The 13,803-nt window shown below is 34.9% G+C and overlaps 1 protein-coding gene across 1 annotated transcript; it reads right to left on the reverse strand.

The window, feature by feature from the left end:
• Positions 1 to 1,034: 1,034 nt before the first annotated feature.
• LOC126672606 (uncharacterized) lies at positions 1,035 to 2,980 on the reverse strand. Its single transcript, XM_050366559.1, has 4 exons — positions 2,848 to 2,980; positions 2,118 to 2,419; positions 1,677 to 1,807; positions 1,035 to 1,062 (listed from the first exon to the last, which is right to left on the reverse strand). The coding sequence occupies exons 1-4, from the start codon at positions 2,978 to 2,980 to the stop codon at positions 1,035 to 1,037; spliced, it is 594 nt and encodes a 197-aa protein (XP_050222516.1).
• Between the last annotated feature and the right edge of the window lie 10,823 nt (positions 2,981 to 13,803).

Consider the following 13,803-nt stretch of genomic DNA (forward strand, 5'->3'; position numbering starts at 1 on the left):
ACTGAGTGAGTTCATACATTTACTAATAAGTACTCAAATAAAACGTAAAACAATGCAATTACGTTTAAATCACGTGCAGCCAAATACAAGATCTGATTGAACCCCTAATCCTCGAACATGTCAATCATATATATATACTCAAATCAAATTGATCCAAATGGTCTGACCCGGGAGTGTTCACACTCAACCACGTCAGCCGGGACCAATCTCTTAATCCCAAAGTGTGAGTCCAACTCACTAGATACGGGGCTCAGGTTACTTAAAACCGAGTTCTTGCTCGTATCAAATTTTTATCCAACTTTGAAAATTCATATTCATAATCAATTTTTACAATAGGTAGCACGTTCCATTGGATCAATACTTGTTTCAAACCAATCACATATGTATTTCTTGTCAAAACATTGCATTGAAAGCATCCAATTCAAGTGTAAAGCAATATAAGATATTTGCTTATATAAATACTTTAAAAGTAATTATATAAACTCACAAAAAACGCTTATCCAAAAGTACTTCGGGGCTTAGAAACGTCAAGCTTCCCGAGCTCCTTGTCCAGCTGCCTCTTGCCTCGCCGGATCTAAAATGATTCAAAACAATTGACTCACATCAGAATCCTATTCTAAGATTGACTCTAAACTCAAGACACGACAAGACACAAAGCATAAGCCGTCGTGCTTCAAATGTAATCTATTCCGATAAACAAATCATACTTCTTCCGTTTCTTAATACTTCTCGATTCAACTCTCAATATAGAATATAGGTTTTCTTAAGGAAACCAATTGATATCCATAAATTATCTCATTCCAAACTACTAGTCATATTTTACTCGTTTAACGTCCGAATTTCGCATTTTCGGAGTCTGAAAGTCGATATCGGGTTAAGGAATCGTCAAATTAGGTTTTTCGGAGTCATTACCTTCAAAAAGAGGGTGGTGCACGTCGTGCATCCCCTTGGCACGACGTGCCCCTCAAATATTAGGAGGTGCACGTCGTGCACCTCCTAACGGCCATTCCGACGTGCTAAATTCAATCCCGAACTTATCCAACATCCAAATAACATCCTAATCTATCCAGAAACACAATGAAAACGTATAAAACGAATTGAATACGTAATCGCGAAACGGTATCGCCGTAACCAAATTTTCAATTCAAAAACCCATCTAATAAACTCAAATAAACGGCGAAATGACGTGCTTACCGTGATTACCCGTTGAAATACGATCGATTCGAGCTATAAAACGTCGAAAACGGACGAGAAACGGAGATCGTACGATGAAAACGGTGAGATCGTCAAAGAAATGAAATGAACTGATGATGGGTTTTTATGATTTTGGATCCTTCAAAAGTTGCAATTTAGTCCAAAACCTATTCGCGTCCAAATTTTAAACGGTCTCCGATTGACTCGCAACTTTTACCACAAATACTATAAATTATTTCGCGGACTTTGGCGAAATAATTTCCGTTACGGGATTTATAATTTATTTTATATTAATTTTCGAAGTTATTTCCTTAAATTCCGCTATCTAAATTCTCGATATAATTAAATTAAATTCTTCTTAATTTAATTTATCGAATTTAACGACACGTGGCACGACTTAATTATCTTTAAATATTTGGGGTATTACATTCACCCCCCCTTAAAATAAATTCGTCCTCGAATTTTGAACTTTAGCCACGTACCTTGAATAAATAAGTACAAAAATTTCTGCTTCATATCCTCCTCGGTTTCCCACGTGTATTCTTCTATAGACTGACTTCTCCAAAAAACTTTCACCATCAGAATCTTCTTTGTTCGCAATTGTCGTATTGAACTTTCACCATCAGAATCTTCTTTGTCCGCAATTGTCGTATTTGCGTGTCAATGATCTGCACTGGTTGCTCTTCATATGTTAGTTCCTCGCTTATATCCACCACTTGTGGTTGGATTACTCGAGAGGGATCAGATACATATTTCCGAAGCATGGAAATATGGAAGACAGGATGAACTTGCGACATCTCCGGTGGCAAGTCTAGCTTATAGGCAACTGAGCCTAAGCGCTCCACAATATGATAGGGTCCGACGTACCTCGGAGCCAACTTGCCCTTCTTTCCGAAACGAATCACTCCCTTCATCGGTGACACCTTGAGAAAAACGTAATCTTCGATTTGAAACTCGATATCTTTTCTCTTGGGATCCGCGTAGCTCTTCTGTCGACTGAATGCTGTGTTCAGACGTTGCTTAATCAACGGTACTTTCTCAGAAGTAATTTGGATAATCTCTGCTCCAGCTAGCTTTCTTTCTCCGACTTCATCCCGACAAATAGGGGATCGACACTTACGCCCATATAGTGCTTCGTACGGAGCCATCTCGATGCTCGAAAGATAGTTGTTGTTGTAAGCAAATTCGACTAAAGGTAGATAGGTGTCCCACCTACCTCTGAAGTCTAGTACGCATAGTCGAAGCATATCTTCTAACTTTTGAATCGTCCGCTCAGACTGGCCGTCCGTCTGAGGATGAAAAACAGTGCTAAAGTTTAATCGCGTTCTAACGCTTCTTGCAAACTCTTCCAGAAATGAGAGGTAAATACGGAACCTCTGTCTGACACAATTGACACGGGAACTCCATGTAGGCTCACGATCTTATCGATGTATTCTTGAGCTAACTTTGCTGCTGAATACGTCGTCTTGATAGGTATGAAGTGCGTTGACTTCGTCAGACGATCTACGATTACCCAAATGGAATCAAAACCTTTCTGCGTTTTGGGAAATCCGACCACGAAGGCCATCGTGATTTGTTCCCATTTCCATTCTGGAATGGGTAACGGCTGAAGAAATCTGTACGGTCATTGATGCTCCAGCTTGACTTGCTGACAAGTCGGACATTTAGCCACAAATTCCGCAATGTCTTTCTTCATTCCACTCCACCAGTACATTCCCTTGATGTCGTGATACATCTTCGTGGAACCAAGATGAACGCTATATATTGTTCCATGGGTTTCCTCCATGATTTGCTATCTCAAGTCGCCTGTGTATGGTACGCACATTTGGTTGCCATATTTCAGTATCCCGTTAACGATACTGAAATCTTGACTCTTTCCTTGTTGCACTTCCTCAATTAAATTCTCTAATTGAGGGTCGTCTGCTTGGAAGTCTCTAATTTGATCTATCAACGTTGATCGTATAGTTAGCTGAGCCATCAGGTTTCCAAGAGATGAAACCTCAAATTCTACTCCTTGGCTAAACATCGTATGAATCTCTTTGATTAACGGTCTCCGCCATGTCGTAGTAACCTGTGCGAGACTTCCTGTTGACTTTCTGCTTAAAGCGTCCGCCACTACATTGGCCTTGCCTGGATGGTATTGTATCGTACAGTCGTAATCTTTCAATAACTCCATCCATCTTCGCTGTCTGAGGTTCAACTCTCGTTGATAAAAAAATGTACTTTAAGCTCTTGTGGTCTGTAAAGATCTCGCACGTTGCGCCGTATAAATAATGTCTCCAGATCTTTAGCGCGAAAATCACAGCTGCAAGTTCTAAATCATGCATCAGATAGTTCGTTTCGTGTTTCTTAAGCTCTCGCGAGGCGTACGCGATAACTCGACCATGTTGGATTAAAACACATCCTAGTCCAACCCTTGACGCATCACAGTACACTGTGAATCCTTCTGTTCCTTCTAGCAGTGCTAGAACTGGTGCCGTCGTCAGACACTCTTTCAGTTTCAGGAAACTGAGCTCACACTGGTCCGTCCATTTAAATTTCGCATTCTTCTGAGTTAATTTCGTCAATGGTACAACGATCTTCGAGAAGTCCTGTACGAATCGTCTGTAGTACCCCGCTAATCTGAGGAAACTTCAGACTTCAGTAACTGATTCAGGTCGTTTCCATTCCATCACAGCTTCGATCTTCTTCAGGTCAACTTTAATGCCACTCTGAGATACCACATGGCCCAAGAAAGCTACTTCCGTCAGCCAAAATTCACATTTAGATAATTTGGCATAAAGCTGATGTTCTCTCAACGTCTGTAGTACTATCCGCAGATGATGTGCATGCTCCTCTTCCGTACATGAATAGATCAAAATATCGTCAATGAATACGATCACGAACTGATCCAAATATGGTCTGAATACTCTATTCATCAAATCCATGAATGCTGCTGGCGCATTGGTCAATCCGAAGGACATAACGAGAAACTTGTAGTGACCGTATTGAGTTCGAAAGTAGTCTTCTGAATATCATCGTCGCAAATTTTCAGCTGATGATAACCTGATCTCAGATGATCTTGGAAAAGTACTTCGCTCATTGTAATTGATCAAATTAATCGTCGATTTTTAGGTAACAGATACTTGTTCTTAATCGTCACCTTATTCAGTTGCCGATAATCGATACAGAGTCGAAGCGGTCCATCTTTCTTTTTCACGAATAGCACTGGTGCACCCCATGGGGATACACTCGGTCTAATGAAACCATGATCGAACAACTCTTATAGTTGATCTTTCAACTGTTTGAGCTCCGCAAGAGCCATACGATAAGGAGGTATCGATATCGGCTTCGTCCCAGGAGCCAATTCGATACAAAACTCAATCTCGCGATCTGGGGGTAATCCAGGTAATTCCTCTGGAAAAACGTCCGGATATTCTGATACAACTAGTACATCGCTTATGTTCACGCTCTTCTTTTCCACGTCTCGCACTATGGCCAGAAATCCTTGACATCCCTTCTTTAACATACGACACGCTTTAATAGCTGAAATAATACTTATAGAAGATTCTGTCTTATCGCCCTGGATCCCAGGCGTATTGAACGTTACCGTCTTCTTCCGGCAATCCACATTGGCATAGTGCTGAGCTAGCTAATCCATTGCTAGTATGACATCAAAGACTAATACTTTGAGTAAAATCAAGTCAACCAATAAGTCTCGTCCTTGAGCTTTCACGGGACAAGATGGATAAACAATACTAACGTCCACACTCTCTCCTACCAATTGATATCCATAAACTATCTCATTCCAAACTACTAGTCATATTTTACTCGTTTAACGTCCGAATTTTGCATTTTCGGAGTCCGGAAGTCGATATCGGGTTAGGGAATCGTCAAATTAGGTTTTTCGGAGTCATTACCTTCAGAACTAGGGTGGTGCACGTCGTGCACCCCCTTGGCACGACGTGCCCCTCAAATTTTGAGAGGTGCACGTCGTGCACCTCCTTAGGGCACGTCGTGCCCCTGCACGACTTGCTCAAACTTTGAGCACGTCGTGCCCCGTCGTGGGCACAACTCCGCCCGCTGAAAACAGCCATTCCGACGTGCTTAATTCAATCCCGAACTTATTCAACATCCAAATAACATCCTAATATATCCAAAAACACAATGAAAACGTATAAAACGAATCGAATACGTAATCGCGATACGGTATCGCCGTAACCTAATCTTCAATTCAAAAACACATTTAATAAACTCAAATAAACGACAAAACGACGTGCTTACCGTGATAACCCGTTGAAATACTATCGATTCGAGCAGTAAAACGTCGAAAACGGACGAGAAACGGAGATCATACTATGAAAACGATGATATTGTCGATGAAATGAAATGAATTGATGATGGGTTTTTATGATTTTGGATCCTTCAATCTTAATGATGAAGGTTTATATGTATATACTTGTTAAATTGCACTTTGGTCCTTCAAACTTATCAAAAGTTGCAATTTAGTCCAAAACCTATCCGCGTCCAAATTTTAAACGGTCTTCGATTGACTCGCAACTTTTACCACAAATACGATAAATTATTTTGCAGACTTTGGCGAAATAATTTTCGTTACGGGATTTATAATTTATTTTATATTAATTTTCGAAGTTATTTCCTTAAATTCCGCTAATCCGCTTAATAAAAATTATTCTAAATTCCCGATATAATTAAATTAAATTCTGCTTAATTTAATTTATCGAATTACCGACACGTGGCACGACTTAATTATCTTTAAATAGTTGGGCTATTATAACCCCATCTTATAATGAATTCGTCCTCGAATTCAACTCTTGCCACTTACTCAAACAAACTAATATGCGTATCCTCATTGCATATTTACCTCTACTTCCTACATACACCCCTCTTGCTAGAGTGGTTCTTCTCCCAAAAGATTCTCATTGTCGGAATCTCTTTGGTTTGTAGGTTTCGTGTCTGCGTATCGACGATCCTTACTTAGTCCTTCTTTGTATATCAGTTCTTGTTTACTTCTACTGCCTGTGGTTGAATCACAGAAGCGAAGTTTGATTCCAACTTTCAACTTTTATTCATACCTTTCACTATCTGGTATGGACCAACATACCTTGGGGATAACGTTTTCCCCTTATGTCCAAATTTTTTTATGCCTTTCTTAGGTGTTTCTCTTGTCTTTCTTAGGTGTTTCTATCGTCTTTCTTGGGTGTTTCCCTCACCTTCCTTACGTGCACCTTTTCCCCTTATGTCTTTCGTTTCATCTTACAATAGTTGCTAACATCTTTAATGATTGTTAGTCTTATCAATTGTTCCTTCGTACGATAGGTAGTCGTATTAGTGAACTTTCCTAGTTCGCGTTTAGCTGCTTCGTACATGATTCTTGTAATGGTGGGACAGTAGTTGTTGCCGCGTTGGGATTTTAATCCTGTCGTTTACTAACTTCTGGCCTTAATAGGCTCGTATCCTTTCACTTCTTAGCGTTGGTATTCTCTAGTCTTTATTTATTACTTATGGATACCAACTTTGATTCTCCTTTAATACCAACTTTAACTTATACCTATTAACTTTAGGTATTTCCTTATTTACCTCCTATTGATATCAGCCTTAACTTATACTTTTCGAGTTATGCTAAACTTGTCCCAAAAGCTGTCTCTCTAGCTCACTTCGGCTGGTCAACTTGCTTATTCAAAAGCGTTTGTTCACTATAAGAAATTGGTATTCGTATAGTTCACAATATCCTTTACCACTTATACTTGCACTTCGGGTAGAGATTGAAACCCAAAAATGTCGAAAATTGGCCCAAAGACTGTATCAAAATGTGAAATAACTATATAGAAATCCATGGTGATTTTAAGGTCAAAGGATTATACTAATAGAACTGTAATGACAATTACTTATGACAATGATTTATGTAGTATTCTCAAGATGGGTCATCCGATGCCTTATTTCTCAAATAGCACATATGATTTGACTTAATATCTCATTTACATGATTATTAAAAAATAATCATCAATCAACATCATACTAGTCTCAATGTTCCATTCAGACTAGGGATATAGATTTTTTTATAAACCTAAGGGTTCTATTATCAAGTCACATACTTGATGACCTTAGAAAAAATTAACCATTCAAGTATTTTAATCATAATAAAAATGATAATAAAAGTGCCAATTAATTAATAACAAAAAGATAAAGTCAATACATGATCAAATATGATTGACCTAATGCATATCACTAACAGAAACTTCAGCTTCTTCAATTGTTGCATCAACAACAAGATCATTGGAGGTGGGAAGAGAATTGCTCGCTTCACCCATCGAAACAGACATGTTTACGACAAAGCCATCAAGAAGATCATCAAGATATGTAGTCATCCTACAAATAAAAAGTAAATAAACAAAGTTAGAAAAATACCTCTAGTGCTAACATGAAGACCCGCCAAAGGTGAAACCCGGTGACTCGAAAAATTCTCTACTAAAACGAAGGACGTAGGCTTATTAGCTTTATAATCCGACAATAAAATAAAGGCAAAGTCAGACTCTTCTTGATTCATGCTAGGGAGGAAAGAAAGAGATGTTTTTCATCAGAAAAGCCCCGAGGAATGGTTAAAAAAGACTCGTGATGAATAAGAAAAAATTTAGGAGTCTGGTTCTTTAAAGAATTGGAAAGAATGAACAAAGAACGACCAGGCCTACAGCCCGCATAAATAAACTCCTCGTTTTTCTAACAGGAAAAGGTATAAAAGTAATTAAAAGGACTCAAGGAAGGGACTCTCCCACGAGCCTTGCAAGACTCGATGAAAGAAATAAGAATTTGAACTATGTTGGGATGGAGATGTCTAGGCGGAATACATAAATTAAGACAAATTTCTAAATGGAAAGGCTCAAGAGAAAATCTTAAGCCGGCATTAAAATGTTCCTAAAAAGACAAGTTTAGAGGGAGAACCGGGGATATGGTTTGCCCTAAATTTTGTAGCAGGTCTTAAAAGCTCAAAAGCTTTGGGGAAGTCATAGTCAGAAGCTATCTCTATGATTCTGTCAAACGAAAGGAAGCTTGGAGTATGCTCCACGTCATCCCGAGCTCCCTATTTCTTTTCAACTTTGTCACACATTTTAATATTTTTGTTTCTAAAGGGGGAAAACAAGATGAAAATTTAATATTTGAAATAAAACAAGATTAAAACATCAAATTTTGATGAAAAAATGAAGAACAAACAAGAACACTAACAAATCTAAACTTACAAAACGAAGGAAAATCAAACAAGGATTAAACACCTGAAAATTAGGTACAAAGGGTCGAATGAGAAATATGGAGCGACTGGAAAACGAGGAATCTTGAAAAAACGTAAACAGGAAGAGCAGAAGAATGAAAGCTTGAAGAAAAGAATTTTCAGAGGAAAAATGAGAATAAGTAAGAAAAAGAAATATATAAACACACACGTAGGGGTGAGCATCGGTCGGTTCGGTTCGATTCGGTTCCGAATCGACCAAAACCGACCATATCGAAATTGTTTATATAGCCAACCGAACCATAATATTTTTCACCAAAAATCGAAATATTTTTTTGACCAAATTTTTTGGTCATTTTAGTTTGGTTTCGGTTTTTTAATTCGGTTTAGCCTTTTCAAAAAGCTAATCGTTTTCAACCCAAAATTAAACACAAGCTAAAAAAATATAATTAATGCCCATGATTTTACAAACTATCGAATGAATCCATAAATTTATATTTTTATTTCATAAAATAAAATAAATTCATAATCCGTAAAATGAAGAACTTCACAAATCAAAGTACATGAATTTAATTACAATCCATTATATTGGCAAAAAAAATTGAAAAGAAAAGATAAATACAGAGAAATTAAAAATTTCTGTAAATGTACATCAACAAAGCAAAAGGATTTTGGACCAAAAAAAAAGTATACAGATCTACACTCTCCAATAAGGCAGCAACTTGATCTTGTGTAAAATTATTAGTCTGTCAATTGAAAAAATAACCAAGATTTAAGAAGAAATTATACAAATAATAACATAAATAAAAAAAATAAATTACATGCAATTACCAAATTAATTACAAATTATACAAAGAAAAAGAAAAAATATCATTAAATCTTTACCTTTTAAATCAGTTCATCGATCTCGAAAGCAAACCAAGAGATTTGGAACGTTCATTCGTTGATAAAAATCATTTGATTAGTAGAGTGTTGTGTTGAAAGTATAAGGTAGAGAGATTGAAAAATCAATTAGAAATCTAGGGTTTGTGGTGAAAAAAGAGAAGAATTGAGAGAAAGGAAGATGACGTCGCATGAGAAAGAGAGAAGAAAATGAAAATAGGATTTTGAGAGGGATAAAGTGAAATATATACCATGTACATTCAGTGTATTTTGAAAATAAAAATAATCAAAACCAACCCACTACCTCTAGTTCGGTGTAATCGGTTTTTTGGTCGGTTCGGTTTTTGACAGCCATAAACCGAACCAAACACCAATCTCCAAACTTTTCCTCACTTATCACCGAATCAAACCGTTTTGACCAAAAACTGAACCAAACAACAAATTTGGGTTCGGTTTGGTCTGGATTTTTAGTCTGGTTTGTTTTCTACTTACCCCTACACACACGCATCCCAAATATAGCAATGATGACGATTAAGAAACTAAACGGTTGAAACGCTACGCTTCACAACAGATGAACACCATGTGTTGACCAAGGTGACATTTGGTTCAAATCCAGAGACCTCAACGGACATGTGTCAGAAAATCAAAAAATAAGGAAATTCAAAAAGATTCACATAACGAGTGAAAAGACTCGCCCGACAAGTGAAACGACTCTCCAAACAAAAGCTAAAATCAAACGAGGCATAAATATCAAGACAGTAGCTCACTTACATGGGGGTTAATGATGGAAACCAAACTCCAGAATGTTAGAATGAACCGACTGTATAGGATCCGCCCGTCATCGCCCAAGCAGTTATGTCCGAGTCATGGAGATCTCTCTGTGACTAATGGGAATCCAAGAGGATCCGCCCATATCCCAAGAATGGTCGGATCCCATAAGATCCAATAAAACTCAATAAATTATATCTAAACGCGTCTTGCCGGCATGTCTCATTACGTGAATGATTCAAATACCATAAAATTTCTAGAAGACCCAGATCTCGCGGAAATTTTTTCCTACTTGGAAACATATTCCTATCTAGAAGACCAATCCTATTTAGGAAGACATTACTAAATAGGAGTCTTGCTAATAGAATTCTTTTCTTATTTAGAATAATACAACTGAATAGGAATCCTTTCCTATTTTAACTCTAAAAGATATTCATCATGCTCACTATTTAAAGGACTTGAGGTAATGCCCATAAATACAATTACATTTAATACAATACTCCCTTAAACTCATTACTAACTTAAGCACCAGAGCGCTCATCGAACAATCACTGTTCGATAAGTCATCTACTCTCTTTTGCAGAACCAACTCCATTAAGAAGGCAGACTCCATGAAGGCCTATTTCAACTAAGACTCTGTTTGGTTCAGCTGATAACTGGTGACTGGTAGCTGGCTGCTGATATATCATATTGTTTGATAAATTTTATTGAGTTGTTATTGTTTATTAGTGAAGCTATCAATATAGACATCACTTGTATAATATATACTACTTAATGTACATACAAATTAATGAATCAAAGTTAATATTATATAAATATAAAAATATTTAGAAATAAATAAATAATTACATTAGTCAAAAGTTTGATTTATTTATTTAAATGCTAAAGATATAAACAACGATTAACTTATAAATCACCTCTTGCTCTCATTAAACTATGAACAATTTCATTTTTTTATTATTTTCATTTGAACAATTTCCCCTTCTACATAACTTTTATTTGATCGATCTTCATTTAAGTTATTAAATATATCATGAGGCATAAAATTGGAATTCTAATCTAAGTGCAAAAATGCTCGATCCTCTAGAGCTTTTCTTCGAATATAATTGTGCAACGCCATTGATGTAGCAACAATGTTTCTTTGTATATGAAATAGATATTGACGACATCAATTGAAAAATCTTCCATCTCGCTTTCCAAACTCCAAAAGCTCCCAAAATACAACTTTTAAAAGATGAATGCCATCTATTGAAAGCTTTTTTTATTCCCTTTGGTCGACCACCATACTGAAATCCAGGTAGATGATATCTAATTTTTTCATAAAATACAAAATATTCATCGGTCTGGTGAATATCCAGCATATATTAGATAACATTTTCCTATATATCATTAAATAAATATATTATAAAGTAATTTTAACATCATGGATTGAAAAAAATAAAACGCATCTTTCAAGTAAATTAGAAAAATTTAGACAACACTAAAGATATATTTTCTATTATTAAATTCAACAATCCATTTTTCACATAATTTTGTTTAGGGTTAATGTAAAAAAAAATCACGAACTTTACACGTTTTCTCATTTTTAATCATGAAGTTTAAATTTTCTCATTTTAATGGACGAACTACCACTTTTTCTCAAATTCATGCACGGTGCTGAGGTGGCACTCATTCATTGGTGTAAAATGACTTCCACCTCAGCGAATTACACCAATAGAGTCGTGACATGTCAGTACTGCGCATGAATTTGAGAAAACGTGTTAGTTCGTGCATGAAAATGAGAAAATTTAAACTTCGTGATTAAAATGAGAAAACGTGTAAAGTTCGTTATTTTTTATGACATTAACCCGTTTTTTTATTGTTGTGAAATATTTTCAAATGAAAAGATATCGGATTGTTAAAAATATTTTAATAAAATATTAATTGGAAATTTGAAAATAAAAAAATATTTTCAAATAAATAGATATTGGATTGTTAAAAATATTTTAATAAGATATTTAATAGAAAATCATATAACAAAAAGGATATTCTTGTTAAAAATTTACACAACAATAAAAATATCGGATTTTTTTAATGTGTAACAAGATTTGGAATGATATTTTCGAATAAATAAATCAATATTGCTTAATTAAAATATATGTAAAGTAATATTTTTTTATGTACATTGATTAATTAAAACATTTGAAAAATAAATTTTCTAATGTTTAACAAAAATATCAGATCTCCTAATGTTTCACAAAAAAGTATTATTATTCAAAGCTCAAAAATCAATAAAAAATATACGAACAAAGAGTCAACGCGCACCCTGAATTTGTGACACGGGATCATCTAGTCCAATTTATACTTTTTTGAGAAACTGGCTTCAAAACTCTTTATTTTTGGGTCAAATAACCCCATAATTTAATTTTTATTTTAAAAATAAATATAAAATAATTATATCATAATAATTAGGAAAGTATGTAATTACTTTTTTTCATCCCTTACTTCCGATTTGTATTTTACGCGTTTTAAGAATACAATTATGGAGTTATTTGACCTAAAATGAGGAGTTTTGGGGTTAGTTGCTCAAAAAAGTATAAATTGGATTAAATGATCCTGTGTCACAAGTTTAGGGGGCGTGTTCCTTTGTTCAAAAAAATACAAACCAACTTTGATGGCTTTGTTGATGTTGATTTAAGGCATCTTCAGTCCAACTCTAAAAATGAGTTGGATCCCACCATTTAGAATTTACAAATTCCAACCCAACTATATAAACTTTTTTTTTTTTAAAAGTTTTTGAATGGTAAACTCTACATTAGAGTTTCACTATTCACGTCTCTATAGGATTATCTTATACTTTTTCAAGTTCACAAATTACTAGTTTAACCCATTAACTTTAATTTATACAATTATATTCAAATATATTCAAATATTAAATTTTTTTTATATCTTTATTATTATATTTTGATATGACTTCTAATAAAATTATAAATATTAAAAACCGCATATATTATAAATTAATAATATATAAAATTAACAAAAAATTTATTTTAATAAATAATACAAACAATTATAAAAATAACAACAACAATAACAATAACAACAACAATAATAATAATAATAAAAATAAAAATAAAAATAATAACAACAATAATAATAATAAAAAATAACAACAACAACGACTATAATAATAATAAAAAATAAAACAACCATACTACTACTACTACTACTACTACTACTAATATTAGATAAACAACAATAATTTAATTTTAGTGTGAACCACTTCCACCTCCGGTAACATTAGTATAGTATTCACCAAAAAGAATGGGAAATGAAAAATTGTTGTCGAGATTGTTTGGCTCTTTTTTCTAAAATTCGTGCATGTTCACTTTCAATATGAGCTCGAATTTTATGATCTTTAATAGTGTTCAAGTCACGCATTAAGATTCTATCTTCTGCTTGATATTCTTTTAGAGAGAAATGTCAGTTTTCTATTTGCACTTGTTTTTTTTTTCATCATCTCTATAATCTTCTGATTATCTTCGTTCATTGTCTTAACAACAATTATAATTTTTTCATCAACTTTTCTTTTCAGTTTGGATTTTTTCACTCCAACCGGCCGTTCTGAGTGAGAAGCAGTGACATCTTCATTGTTCAAATTGATAGGAAATGATGATATTCCGTGAGATGAAAATGAATTTTATGTGTGATTATCTGACTCGGAAGAACGGTAGTTTGAAGGCTCCTTGTTAATAACT

The sequence above is a fragment of the Mercurialis annua genome, linkage group LG3 (assembly GCF_937616625.2).
Source record: "Mercurialis annua linkage group LG3, ddMerAnnu1.2, whole genome shotgun sequence".
Lineage (NCBI taxonomy): Eukaryota > Viridiplantae > Streptophyta > Magnoliopsida > Malpighiales > Euphorbiaceae > Mercurialis > Mercurialis annua.